General features: G+C 56.8%; 1 protein-coding gene across 13 annotated transcripts in view; it reads right to left on the reverse strand.

Moving 5' to 3' along the window:
* The window catches only part of DYSF (dysferlin), a 222,354-nt gene that overhangs the window by 71,069 nt on the left and 136,618 nt on the right, over positions 1–14,667 (reverse strand). For all 13 annotated transcript variants that reach the window (XM_029231978.1, XM_029231975.1, XM_029231971.1 and 10 more), the window contains 6 exons: positions 14,357–14,538; positions 11,705–11,845; positions 10,869–10,898; positions 9,389–9,418; positions 576–677; positions 296–457 (listed from right to left, as the gene is read on the reverse strand). In XM_029231978.1, the coding sequence (XP_029087811.1) occupies positions 296–457; positions 576–677; positions 9,389–9,418; positions 10,869–10,898; positions 11,705–11,845; positions 14,357–14,538 (647 nt within the window). The remainder of the gene's footprint in view (positions 1–295; positions 458–575; positions 678–9,388; positions 9,419–10,868; positions 10,899–11,704; positions 11,846–14,356; positions 14,539–14,667) is intronic.

Genomic DNA, 14,667 nt, shown 5'->3' on the forward strand with positions numbered 1-14,667 from the left:
GCACCAGGGGGCTGAGGCCGGCCCTGAGAGGGGAAACAGCCACGGATGGGTCCTTGGGAGTTCCGTGGACTCAGGATCTGAGGAGGAGGGGCCGAGCTGGCCCCCTCTGCACTGCTCGCAGGCTTCAACTCCTCCAGGGAGGAGAGAGCATTTCCTCCCATTCTCCAGTGAGGTGGGAGCGATGCCATGACCCCCTCAGAATCCCGCAGGGAGCCAGACCCCAGGCCGCCTGGGGCCGCAAGGAAATTCTAACCACCAGGACTCCGGAAGGGGACGGCGGGGAGGTCGGGCTCACCACTTCCATGAAGAGGGTGCAGATGTCAAAGTTGGGGTTCTTCCGGAGGTTCTTGATGACACAGGACTGCACGGTCTGGCCCCCGCACTCCACCACCAGGCTGGGGGAGGACACGCTGGCCAGCTGGTAGCTCTTCATGTTCCGAAGGCCCCACGCCAGGATCTGGGGGCACGGAGTGAGGACAGCAGCTGGGAAGGCCCCAGGCCCCAGAAAGGCTGGGCCAGGAAGAGGAAGGGCCCGGCTGCCCACAGTTCCCACCCCACCACGGGGGCGGGCTCACCTCGATGGCGGTTCGCTGGAGAACAGGCTTGATGTTCTGGGGGACCATGTAGATGTTGGCCTCCCTCTGGGGTGGCGGATAGGGTAGGTCCGTGTCCTCCGACTGCAGGGCAGCAGGTAGAATGGAGGCAAAGGCAGGAGGGAGACCAAGGTGGAAAGACAAGAAAGGAGGACAGACGGGATGGAAAGAAGGACGTGTGGAGAGACACAGAAACAGAGCAGCGAGGACACAAAAGTGGGCAACCGGGCAGACAGAAATGAGAGAGCAAAGTCAGTTTCTCAAGCACCATCTTCTCCAGGATCACAATTATAGCACCTTGGCCCAGGGTTCAGGTGATCCTGTTTCAAATGAGCCCTGGGGCACCCCTCCTCCCACCAACGAGCTACTCAGGGTGACCCCGTCCCTGTCACACATACACTTGTGCACACACGTGCACACACATGCACTGCCCCGTCCAACCTGACACGTCTACTTCAGCCCCTCTCAGCCCCGAGAGGACCACGTGCCCTCCTGCTAGCCTGGTTCTCCTGCCTCCTGGCTCAGACCCTCCCAACTTACCACCGCCCTGGTGTTCCATCTCCAGCCCCAAACTCACACCTGTCCTGAGGTGTGACACATCTGAACAGAATGCTTGCACTGTGGGCCAGAAGGGGTATTTACAAATAGGAGAAGGGGACAGCAAGGCCCACCAACCACGGGCACCAAAGGGCCTACTGGGGAGGCTCCTTCACACCACGGACCAGAGATGAGCGTGGCCTGTGTCAACCCTACCTGCTATGGGTTTGCCAAAAAGACTTGGGCAAGAGTCCTGAAGAAATACGTAGGGAAGCAGGCGGGGCAATGGAGGCAGGTTTTACTGTGGATTAGACAACTACCAAGTCTGACAGTGGTTAGAAACACGGGCTCTGGGTATGGATCCTGACTCCACTACTTACTGAGTAAAATAAGTTATTTCACTTCTCTGTGGCTCAATTTTCTTCATCTATAAAGTAATTATCAAAACTATCAACCTCTAAAGGTTAGTGTGAGGCTTGGAGAAGTTAATACAACATTTAGAAGAGTGTCTGGTTCATGTAAACTCTCAATAGGAGCCCACATGGCACCTCTGTGACAACTAGAGAAGGAGGACCCTTTCTTAAAACTCTTAACTTCCACGTCAGAAAATCATCATAGTTTACTAGTTTATTAGAACAAGACACTTTACTGCCACCTACTGGAAATTGTTATAATAAATTAAAATACATGATGTCTGCACTGGAAATCGCACCCCCTTAGACCCAGTGCTCTTCCGCAGTGCACAACCTGCACATCCATACATGGAGGCCCTGACACTCAGGAAATGTTAACTATAAATAGAAGGGCTGTGCTGTGTGCTTTACAGAGCTTGCCTCAGGTAATTGCATTAATAAGCAATGGAATCATTGGATTCATTCTCCAAGTGACTTGCTCTGGGTTCCTTCTCAAAGGATGGTGCATCCATCTACAGATGCTCTGACGCAGATGGTGGGAGCAGCTGGAGGACTGAAACACACCAGCTTCCTCCCGCCTCACCACTTCACAGCCAATCCCAGCTGTCACTCCTGCCAACGACACACTGATGATGCTACGCTTCGTGACCTGTGGTGGTAAGAAGCTCATTTCTAGAATCAAACCAGACCCTGGTCCTAGTCTTAACCCTGCAGCTCCTGAGCTATTTGACCTTGGGCAAATTATTCAACCTCTGTGACTCAGTACCCTCACATGAAAATCCGGGATAACGAAACTCTTACAGAATTGGTCTGAGAATTTAACAAGAGAACAAATATAAAGAGTTTCTGGCACATAGAAGGTGCTTAATAAACAGCAGTGACTAAAATGATCACTGTATTGTTGGTGGTGCCACTGTTTCCATCACTCATGTTGTTGGTGATCCCCCAGGGACTTGAGCAGAGCTGAGCCATCAGAGGCACCTCTCAAAACAACGCTGGCTTCAGAACTATCCCTACGTCCCCAGAGCACAGAGTGAAGGAATTCATCGTCTTCCTCCAGACCCACAATGCAGGTGACATGATATCTTTAGACTGGCTGAGCAGCGGGAGCCATCAGGAGAAAGAGTGATGAGCAGGGCTGCCACGGGCACAACTCCAGGGGGTGCTGTGCACGTCACAATCCACATGAATGGTGCCCCTGGAGGCTGGAGGCAGAGCCCGCGGTGGCCTGGCTGCTCTGGGGACGCCTGGCTTGGCGTCCAAACTTGGCACTCCAAGGCCACCTACTGCAACAGCTGTGCAGCAGGGGTCGCCTCTTTTTGAAAAAGGTTATGCCTGAAGGCCTGCTGGTGGCCTGCTCAAGGCTGATGCCCAACCCACAGTGGACCCAGGGCCAAAAGCCCATGACGAAAGGGACAAATAGAAGAGGTCAGGGAGGGAACAGCCCCGGGCTCCTGGGTGGGGAGGCAGAAAGACCAAGCCTTTCTCATAGGGCTGCAATGTTGTCCTGAAATCACCCAGGAAAATTCATGAATATACTTCCCCCAGAACATTCCTCTCCAGGTCCCCAGACTCTGGGCAGTGTCCCTTTGGTTCCTTTTTGTCCCTCACTTCCACGTCCCGCTTTCCCTCTGGGCTCCTCCAGGTCCCCTGTGAGGATATTCCTCTCTCTGTGCAGACGCGCAGGCTCCCCACCACAGGAACCTGCTTACAGAGGAAGACAGGGACCAAGAAACTGGAGAAGACTGGGCTCCAGTACCGTTTGCAGGAGGCCCTGGAGGAAGACGGCGGGTGCACACAGCTGTGGAGCGCCAGGCCCGGCCGGCAGGAGGGAGAGACAAGCAGAGACAGCGGTTAGAGGCGCATCCGCAGGGCAGCTTATGAGGCACAAGGCCCCCAGTCTCATCCCAAGGCCACCTCCATCCACCATGCCGTCCTCAGGGGTCCCAGGACATCCTTGCTCCCTGCACCTTGTTGCCATTCCCCAGAATCCCTGCCTCTGCAGGGGCTCCCCTACACCTGCCAGCTGCCACCAAGTCCTCTGTCCCCTCCCCACTGTGCGCACCGCCCCGCCTGTAGGACCTCTCATTATCACTGCGCATCTACGCTGCCACGTGCTCTGGCTCCCTAACCCGGTCTCATCCAGTGCGCAATTTTCCACCTATCTGCTGGATTTTTTCCTTGCATTTAAAGACAGTCTCAAGACGGTATCTCATCCACACCTTCTCTCTGTGTCCTCTCCTGCAGTCGCCACCCTCCCCTCTCTCTCTTCCTGAAAAAGGCTGCCTCCATTCCCTGCCTCTCCCCCGCCTCTCCCCCGCTTCCACACAGCCCTCTGCCCAGTGCACTCGCTCCGCCCCTTGCACCCCCTCCCTGGAAACTTCTCTCTCCAAAATTAACAACAACCTGCTTGTAGCCCAACACAGAGGAAACTCACAGGCGCCTATCTCTCTCCCTACCTCAGCAGCATCTGGCCAGCTGACCTCGTCCTCCTTCCTAAAGCCGTCTGTCTAGCTCCTTACCGCTGGCCCCTCCACCCTCTCTACCCTCCGCTGGCTGTGTCTCCCTGGCAGCCTCCCCGCTGCTCCTCTGCCCAGCCCTCCCCTAGGCTTTCCGCTCCCAAACATCTCTCCTAAGCCCCACACTCACATTCCAACCTTACCGCTACTTCATCCATGTGTCCTCCTGGCCTCCCACACCGAGCTTGTCCCAAACTGGATTCTCTAAGATCCCACCCCCCCCCACCCCCGCCAAAAACCTGCTCTCTTCAAATGTCATCTCAGAATCCAGCCCCACCATCCACCCAGATCTCCAAGCCAAAAACGCCACACCACCCTTGACTCTCCTTCCCCTGGATTGATCCCCAAGCCTTAGGGCTCTGTCTCCTAAACGTCTCCCAGGCCCACCCACCCATCTTCTTTCCTGGGTCTGGGTCACCACCATCTCTTGCCTGGATTCACCAGCTTCATCCTAAGTGATCTCTTGCATCTGGTTTTGCACATCCCCGTCCAATGAATGTATGCTGTGCTCTGCAACCAGGGAAGGCTTTCTAAGAATGCCACTCTGTTTAAAACCCACCCGCTCAGGATGAAGTCCAAACTCCGTGACGCAGCCTCCAAGGCCCCTCATCTTCTAGCTCCTGTTGACCTCTCTGGTCTCGCCTCTCACCACCAACTTTCCCCTCCGGGACCCCAGGCAGTGATGGGCCACCTCCCCAGCCACGCTCAACAGCACCCCCACTTCTGAACGCCAGCAGGTTGCAGAAGGCACCACACTCTCTTTACCTGTGAGGTTGGAGCTCACTGGTCCCTCTGTCTGGCTCTTCTGCCCACTTCATCTGGCTACCTCCTACGTGGACTTCATGTCCACTTAAGTGTTCCTTGGAGCCCCAGGTTTAAGTTAAGCACCCCACGGTTCCCAGAGCAACTTGTCCCATTGAAAGACACATCACGCTGGGTCATTCCTGTATGTTCATTTGTCTGTGTCCCTTGTGAAACCAGCAATTCTGCACACGGGGACAACAGCTATATCCCCTGTCCAATAAATAAAGGCTTACGAACAGATTATTGAAGGCAGGGAGGGAGGGATGGCAGAGGGCGAATGGACAGGGGGATGGGGGACAAAGAACCGACTCCAACACTCTCCCATCCTTCCCAACGCTCTTGCCTGTGTCAGTCTTGCATCCTCACCAGCCCCTCCTTTCCCCGTGCCCGCTCATTCCTCCCTGTTTGAATGGGCTTCCTTTGCCATCTTCCAGAATCTACCACATCTTTCAGGGCCTAGGTCAAACTCTACATCCTCCAGAAAATTTCCCCAACCACTCCAGAAACTCTTTACAACCCTACTCTCTGACTTCTTTTACCTCTAATTAAGCAACCCTGGGCTCTGGTTGCCCAAGGTCCTGACTGGTATCCCACATGTCATGCTTGGGAGTCCTGTGACACCAGCCCGATGGCCACTCCTGTGCCCAAGTTTCTCAATTTTTTCTGGTCCAGCCCATCTGAGAGGCATGATATCTCCTTCCAGGACAGTGACCCTCAGTGGGGTGGGCTGCAGCGACCCCTATCAGCACTGCCAGGCTGGGAGGGGGTGGGTGTAGACTGAAAGCACCGCCAGGACATCCTGATTCACTGTCCCGTGTGTGCCGGGGGACTCCGAGGACCACAGACCTCAGGGGCAGCCACACAATAGAAGGCTAATAAGATGACCCCTTCCATGGTGGGGTCCATGCCTTCCATGTTCCTCCCCACCCACCCTGAATGCAGGGCAGACGTGGGGCTTCTACACTGATGGGGTTCTACAGGTGTGCAGGGTGCTTACCGAGACAGCTCAGACCAAGAGGACAAGGACACAAGGACAAATGAGGCTCTCTCCCCACTTTAAGCAGAATCCACCTCCTGCCTCCTTTCATCTATCCATCCTGCTGGCCAGTTCAGCACAGGGAACTGAGGCCCCTGAGCCATGAGGGGGGCTTCCTCTCCCAGTCCCAGGGGCCACCACACTAGACAGACGTGCATTCCCAGGACTGGGGCAAGTGTGGGCAGGCCCCTCCAGCCACCTAGGTCAGTGTTGCCACCAGTAGCCCACAGACCCCCTCCTCACACAGCAGGGCACAGTCAGGTGACCCTCTGGACACTCAGATCCTAGCTCCGCGGGGAGCTCCATGTGGGCGCAGCCGGGCGGGCTGGGAGGGCTCCACTGTCTGCCTGCCCCACCCAGCTCGTTAGGAACAGCATGCTGCTCTAATTACACTTCCCAGGAAAAACAGTGTTTTAAATTAAAGCCTTGGGGGAGGGATAGGGGGATGGGGGACCACTGGGCTTATTCTCCTGATTGCAAAACACCAAATTTTTCCTTCTGGAGGATTTGGGGGTGCAGGAGAGTACCTCATGTACATCTCAGACTAAAAGCCATAGCCTGTTGCCTGGATTAGGAAGGGGATGGAGTGACATCTGGTTGGCCCCCAACTCACAGCACAAAAGCCACGGAGGACGCTCTCCTTTCAACCAGGGCATGACTCCACGGAGCATGACAGGAGCATCAGAACCAAGGGTGATACTCCGAACCACGCCCCCTTAGGTGTTCAGGACCACAAGCCCCTGCTCCCACCTAAAGGGTTCCCAGATGGGGTCTTCCTCTGCACAGGCTCCACATCCTAGGAGCCCTCAATTATTAAGGAATCTGCCATCATCTCTTCTGCCGTTTGTGCGTGTGTGTGTGCACGTGTGCATGCTCTCGTGAGTGTACATATTTGCACACACTCACACATGCCTGTGCACTCTCCATTTCTCAGGAAATCTAAAATTGCAGTTTCTTTGAACTCATTCCCCTTGGCAGCGCAGATCGCCTTTGTTCTCCAGACAAAAAGGAAAAGAAACGAGACAGAGGGCTCAGAAGAGGCGGGGAGAAGGAGGGAGAGGGGGAGCCTGGGCCAAGGAGCAAACAGAGGAAAAGGGAAATGCGAAGGGAGAGCTGGACAAGGGGAAGAGAAAGGCTCAGGAAGAGGGGAAACAGCAAGTGACAGACAGAAAGACAGGCTGGGAGCTGGAAAGAAACCCTCCCCTCCACCCGTTTAGGACCCAGGTCTCCCAGACACCAAAGCCTCAAAGACACAATGCAACAGTCCCCCTTCCCAACCAAGAGCCCCTGGAGAGGGATGCTCCAGGTGGGCAAACAGCCTGGGGGAGGGGAAATCTTGTTGCCCACCAAACTGGCCCCACGCGGTGACACGCACCCCCAGCCCGAGGCACTGCCACCTGGACCCCCAAAGAGAGCTCAGAGTCACCTCTTCCAGGAAGCCATCCCTACTGTCCTCCATCTGCTCTAGGAGAGCTCAGCCCGGGTAGATGCCTTTCACCTCATTCATGACACTGTCTCCCACACAGGCGTGGGCTGTGTGCTGGCCGGAAGGCAGTCCCCACCGAAGAGGCCGTCCTTGCACCATGCTTCAGAGTCACTCGCCCCTCTCCATTCCCTCTCTAGCCTAGGCCCCCATCACCACATCTGTCTCAAAGGCCTCCTAGCTGGTCTCTCCTGCCCCTCTCTCCCCACTCCACACCTCTCTGCAGCCAGACGGCTTCCTAACACACCCATCTGTCCTCTCTGCTCCCAGACTTTTGAGGGCCCCTGTGGCCAGTGGCCCAGAAGCTAAGCTCCCGGCATGGCTTTTCAAAGCCCTCCAGGATGGCTGGGGCGCCCTTCACAGGGATCAGGCCGGGAGTCTGGAGGGGGCTGAATGAGGGATACCAGGCAGGAGCTCGGCCGCAGCAAAGAAGACAGAAAAATCTTGCTAAGGCGTCAGGCTTCCAGCAGGACCAGCGGCAGCAGCAGCAAGACTAACCTGCCTCCACCCCGCCCCTGGGGATTCTTAAAACCAAATAGGACGCAGGACCTCGGCATGAGTCTTAGCCTTCAAGTGCAGGGGAAGAAAGAGGCTGAGCTATGGGCCCCAGGGCCTGGGCGGGAGCCCTCTGGGGATGAAGGGGTCACCAGGTCACCTTCTGGGGCGGTTCCCTGGACCAGCTGATCCTCCATCCATCCTACTGGGCCTGGGACCCTTTGAATGTGCTGGCCCAGCCCTGTGCCCAGCAGACCCCCAGGACTTGCTCTCCTCTGGCCCTGCTGACCCACACCCGCCTCAGCCTGTGGCCGGCTGGCCCTGCAGCAGGGCACTTGGCCCTCGTCAGGCTCTGGCCCCAAAGCTGCAGATTTTGATTTGCTTCCTGACAACAAGACCACAGCCAGATCCCTGCTCTTGGAATCTGAGCCTTCACTGTTATATATTACAAATCCAGTTATTAAGGATTTTAACTTTTTTTAATAACTCATCCCTGGGCTGGGTCTTCTTCAGAGCAGGCTGTGGGTTTTGGCCACAGAATGCTCTCAATCAAGAGAGAGGGCTCCGTGCTGCTTCCCTGGACAGGACTCTGGTCCCCTTTCCAAATCGGCAGTCTTTCGCAACTGCAGCCAGAAGCAGGAGGCTGCCTGTCAGGGCCAATTGCGGCCAGCTCACTTGGCGGACCCCACCTCGGTCTGGGAGCTGAAGGAAGTGAGGTAAGGGGCGCGGGGCCGGCGGATCCCACATCCTGACCCTGCACTTCAAGTCCAAATTGCACTGAAAATGTCAAATGGCGTTCGCTCGCAGCCTGGGGATTCCCTGACGGCAGGAAGTGGCTGCCCTTTTCCCACCCCCATCTGACCAGGGCTCTCCTTCCTGTCTCTCTGCCCAGGCCTTTGCCTCTGCTCACTCTTGAGGACCTGCTCACAGATGTGCAGGAGGCCATAAGGAAATGGGCTTCTCATCCCGCAGAGCAAAGGGCATAGCCTTGCTCCATTTGGATGCAAACCCCAAACTTCTCCCAGAAGCTAGGAATCCCCAGCCTGCCCCATTCCCTAAAGCAGCCAGGCCCCAACCTGGTGCTTGGCCCCTTGGGCCAGAGGCACGTTCCCCACCTTCTTCCTAAGCGCTACGACAATGTTCGGCTAACGCCACCTCCACCAGCAAGGCTTCCTTGACTACTCTGGCCCCTTATGAACATTTTATTCTTGAAAACATGCCACTTGGTACTCAGCCAGTTGAGACCCCTGCTGTCCCAGGGGTCTGGGCAAATGTGGCTTCCAACATAGCAGCAATCCACCTAAGAGCCAGATTCACACCAGGACACACCCCAGGCAGCCCTGGATCCACGCAGAGTGTGGGAAATTAAATCCAGACAGGGGTCCACGTGACAGAGGCACACTGGAGTACCAGGAACCAGGAAGACTCCAGGGCATGGCCTTCATCTTCCCTCTGCCTCTGCCCACCTATCCCCAGCCACAGGCCACAGCTGTGAGGGGCCAGCTCACCTCTTCCAGGATCCCTGATGTATCCTGCACCTGGACCACACCATGGGACAGTCCACATCCAGGAGACGGTGGAGGGAGGAGAGGAAGGAGGGTAAAAGTTTACCGTTAGTGACAAGGACAACTAGGCTGGGGCAGAGATCAACATGCCAGATGTCTCCCTACAAGGAGCAAACAGAAACCACTTCCCATCTAGGGTGAGGGTGATGTGCTTCCCAGACGCGCCCTCTACGTGGTCCCTGAGAAAGAAGGTACAACAAACGTTGATGCAGAGGGAGTGGTGGGAGAGGCCAAAGCATAAACCTGGAGCCCAGGCATCTCTAGAAGTGACAGGAGAGAGGAGAATGACTAACAGACAGGTGCTGGGAAGGTCCCAGACCCTGTGTAACAGCCCCAGGAGGCAGTCAGGCCTGAATCCCTGGAGCCACTGCTGGAGATGTAGACTTGGAGAACCAAGGAGAAGCAACCTACATGCCCAGGGCTGGCAGAGCTGAGAGCAGAAGCTTGGAGCACACAGGGAGCAGGAAAGGGAGAGGGAGAGAGACTAGAAGGGGTGGGAGGAGAGGCAGAGGGTGGAGTGGGGGCAGGGGGCAAGGAGGGCTTGTGCTGTAAGGACTGTCTGCAGGTTGCCTGGGCTCCCTGCCTCGTAAGGGGAGAAGCACCCAAACAGCCCAAACGACCACTTCTCAAGGCTGCGGCTGAGCCTGGCCGGGCTGAGGATTCCTGAATCAAATTAGCCTGGGTACCAGTAAAAGGTTTACATTTTTCATGACCCCCAGGAGAAGGAAGGGGAGCAGGGCAAAGGGAATGAAGTCTCCATAACTAGTACAGGAAATAAAACCGGATATTAGTGGGAACACTGAGTTGGGAACTACGGTCTAAATCAGAGCCTCTGAAACGTGAGCGCGCGTCCGAATCCCCTGCAGGGCTCGACAATGCCCAGGTTTCTGTGCTGCCCTCAGAGTTGGCTTCACAGGTTGAAGTGGGACCCAAGTTTGGCATTTCTAACAATACCTCGGGTGATGCCACGCTGAGAACCACTAGCCTAAGTCGATGGTTCTCAGCCCAGGCTGCACATTCAAACCTCCTGGGCAGCTTTGAAAGATACGAAGGCCTGAGCCACACCCTGAAAGATGGGATTTCACTTGGTCTAGGGTGGGGCCTGAGCACTGCTGATTTTTAAAGCTGCCCAAGGGATTCCAACATGCAGCCCAGCTGAGAGCCACTGGGCTGGATGACCATGAGGTCCCTTCCATCTGAGTCTGTGATTCTTGGACTTCTCAGGGGAGAAGGGCAGGGAAGCCAGAGCTGGGCAGGGACCCCAGCCCCTACCCACCCTGCCCCTGCGGCCCCAACCGAGCCTTGCTTGGCTTGAAGGCAGGATGGTGCTGGTGTGCGCCTGCTCCCCTTCCTAGCCTGGGAGGGGGCTGCAGACACCGGGAGGGGGCAAGTTTGAAGAAGCAAAGGTGAGAGCGAGACTTACCTCAAAACCAGGGATATGGTGGATGGCCGGCTGGGTGAAGAAAAAGAGCTTTGGTTAGGTGCCCGTCACCCAAGGCCCCACCACCTTTCTGCCCTGGCCAGGTAAACACATCTCCAACCACAAAATGACACTCATGGAATATGTCTGTGATCAGACAGTCCAGGGATTTGCAGACTCTTCCTTGGCGGACTAGGGACTCCTGGGAGGTGCCTGGTAAGCGAGTGCAGGGGAAGCCAGGTTGGCAGTATGCCGTGTCCCCTCCAGACACTTCGGCCAGAGTAGCCTCACTTCTAGCTGGCTTCCATATTAGGGTTCACATCACACTAAGAGCAAGTTTGAAGATGGGGCTCTAATCCAAACCCCTTATTTTACGGCAGGGAATTGGTTGGCTGAGGCTATGGCAGAACCAGCACTGCAACAGGGGTCCTGCCCTCACCTGTCCCTGGAGTCCCCTGCCCCGGACAATCAAGCACCCTAGCCAGATCACAGAGGTCCCCCTTCCAGAAACCACGTCAGGATATAACCCAGAGAAAAATACGTCCAATGGCCAGAGGACTCAGACATAGTAACACAGTTCAGATTTCTGCCCCAGAAATTTTCGATTGTGTCCTGATTTGGGGCTCAGAAAAGATGGGCAAGACCGGTTCCAGCAGGAGGGCCCCACATGCAGAGGTGGCCCTTCAGTGCTCTCCACTAAGTGCAGGCCCTTGGTGGGGGAAGAAGAATGTATCTAGGCCCCCTCCCCTCTATCAGACCATCCCCTACCTGGGCCCTCACCCTCCACCACCAGGAGCTCCCTGCCGGGCCTCCTGGATCTGGACGTGGACCAGCCTCACCTTCTCTCTCTGGATGAGCTCAAAAGAGGCCAGCAGCTCACCCGCCGGCTGGTTGCCCCTGGTCAGCGGGAACCAGGCCAGCCGGGGCATCCGTTCCAGACTCGGCTGACAGATGCAGCGTCCCATAAACTCATCTGCACCCTAGACCGAGCATAGAGAAAGAAAAGTCAGCGTCCCCCAGCCCAGGGTTCTGGCAGCCTCAGAGCAGTCACCAGACCTCCATCTGGCCTCCCAAACTCGGAAGGGCTTCAGAAGTCAGGGCAGTCCCTGGTGCAGACGGTGAGCTCTGCTTCCCGTAGGGGGATGCGAGGGCAGCATGAGAGTGGCCTCCTGCCACTGTTGTTAATGCTGAATTCCCATCATGTTCCACAAGTCCCTTTGTATGTCCAACTAGCGTTCACCTTGCCTTAATGTAATCAAGCTCTAAGCCCATTGGACACGAGAGTGACAGCCTCCTAGCATTTCTTCAATGCCCTCAGCAGGAGAGGTGTTTGACATTTCCCAGGAATTTGTATCTCCTGTTCATTTCACCTTCAAATCCCCCCAGTTTCCACATGGGGAGACTGTGATCATGCTCATCAAATTAAATGAGTCTTGTTAAAATGATGTTTTCATCTTATCATTCCCTTTACTCATGAGCCTTCCATGGCTCCCCACTGACTAGAGGATAGAGTGAGCTTGCAGACCGGTGAACTCCGACCTTGTGGTTAGCTCTCCCAAGGGCGGGGGCCGCAGACAGAACCTGGGTCTCAGCCAGATGATGCCACAGCTGTTGCAAGCCTTGGTGGCTTGCCCAAGGCACTCATCTGGAGAAACCCAGGCCAGGACTGGGAGGCATCCCTACCTGCAGTCACATCACTGCTGGGGACATTGCCAAGAGCCATTCTGGAGTGGCCACCAGCTTCTGCATAAATGCCCACGCCAGCGGGTGGCAGCCCAGCAGAGGCCACTCAGAGTGCTCACCAGCCACGGCACTGGCAGGGGTCCTGGAGGCTCCTCTGGGCCCATTGTTGCCCTCTAGTCGCTGGGTCCTGGAGAGGCTCGGGGAGGGGAGTCCTCACAGAGCCCAGGCCGCCAGGACAACAGGAGCTCAGGGCAATGGTACAGCCCCGTTTGACTACATTATCAGTGAGCACAGCTCTGCTCTCCCCCAGGACCCTGGGGCCCACCCACCCAGAAGAGGCCATGGCTTTCTCCCCCGGGATCCCTCCCGGGCACTGGCCCAAAGGGGACAGAGTACCATTTGTGAACGAGGAGGTGAGGTGCCACTGGGAGAGAGAGGCTGTGTCCTGCCGGCCTCCCGCTCGCCCTGCACCAGCAGTCACACCTGCTTCTGCAAAGTCTCCTGGCCCTGGCCCCCCTCCAGGTCCTGCCACCTCCCGCCTCTTCCTGCCCCAAAAGCTCCAGGTCCTGAGCTCTTCCCCCGCAAATCCCCAAAAGACCCTTCCTCCAGCTGCTCGGCCCCCACGGAGCCAGCTCTTCCTTCTAAGGGCAGAGCTTACAGGTCAGCCTCCCCAGCCCAGGCCCGCATTGCCCACCGCCAGCCAGTGGGGCACCCTAACCAGCCTCACCTTCCCCCAACCCCTGGTCACCACACTCTCCCTTCCAGTCATGGCAACTCTTTCTGGAAGCATCTGTGAAGCCCTATCCCCTCCCCCTTTCATCTACTGCCACCCCCAACCCAGGTAGGGCCTCTTGGCCACACAGCCCTCGGCCGACACAGTCTCTCTCTTCCAACAGCATCCCACCCCTCCTTTGTAACATGTCGCCCTGACCCCGCCACTCTCTCCGCTCCCCTGGCCTCGTACTCCTTTCTCCTCCTTCCCTGCCTGCCTTCCCCGTCCTTCCATCTCCCACTGGCCCCCCGTGCTGTGCTAACACCCCTGCCTCATCCCAACACCCCAATCTCCCATTTCCACCAGGGCCTGGGTCTTCCCACAGCCCCTCACATTCCAGCCCACAGCGCTCTCCCTCCCGGGAACCTTTCAGAGCTGTGCTGTCCAATACTGGAGCCACCGGCCGCCTGTGGCTACTTAAAGTTTAATGGATTAAAACTAAAACACAATGAAAATTCGGTTTCTCAGCACACACGGCAAGTGGCCCTCGTTTGGGGGGCACGACCACAGAGCCTTCCCGCCAGCACAAGCGGTTCTGTGCTGTGCGACAGCCCTGCAGAGAGGGCCCCGCCTGCACCTCACACTGGCTCCCTGGAGGAGTCCCTGCCTGGTGGTTCCTGAGCCCCGGCTCCCACCTGGCCGGGGAACCCCATGTGAGGGTCCACCCAGCCCAGCACAAGTGCTTGATAACCGTGTGTGGAGTCAAAGCAGCCCTCGGATGGGGAGAAGGGACCGACCTGGGGTCTTATAAGCAAGTTAGAGACAGAGAAAACCCAGGCTCCTGACCCACAGCCAAGCACCCTTGCCAGATCTGTACCCTCTCTCTGCCGTGGGCACAGCACACATGGTGGCAATTCATTTTTAATTACTCTAAAACAGTTTTCACCACTGCCTGTGGGGTTGGGGGAGAGGCCATCAGCCCCAGCCTTGGGGAACTCCCATCTCGTTGGGGACCCATCCCTCACAGCAGCATCTCCCCTGGGCCCTGGAGAGGGTGGACAGTGAGGGCTCGGGGGAGGAAGGTGGGCACACTCACATAGGTGTCGTGGTCGTACAGCTCCACCACGATGCTGGCCGGCTGCTCGGCGATGCTGGCCAGCTCACCGAAGATCTCGATCTCGTAGAAGATGAGTGTCTGGTCCCAGGTGGGGTTCAGGGTGTTCTTCACCACCACCGTCTTCTGGCTCTGGTGCATGAAGGATACGATTGCATAGGGATCTGTGTGGGCCAGGCACAAAGGGAGACGGGACACAACAGAGACCGTGAGAGTCGCCCGTTCAGGAGTCATGCAGCCACAAAGCTGGAGCAGAGCTGTGGCTGCCACTCAGGAGCACCGACGTCCAGGCT

This window comes from Monodon monoceros, unplaced genomic scaffold (assembly GCF_005190385.1).
Source record: "Monodon monoceros isolate NGI ecotype Baffin Bay Population unplaced genomic scaffold, NGI_Narwhal_1 Super_Scaffold_19, whole genome shotgun sequence".
Taxonomy (NCBI): Eukaryota; Metazoa; Chordata; class Mammalia; order Artiodactyla; family Monodontidae; genus Monodon; species Monodon monoceros.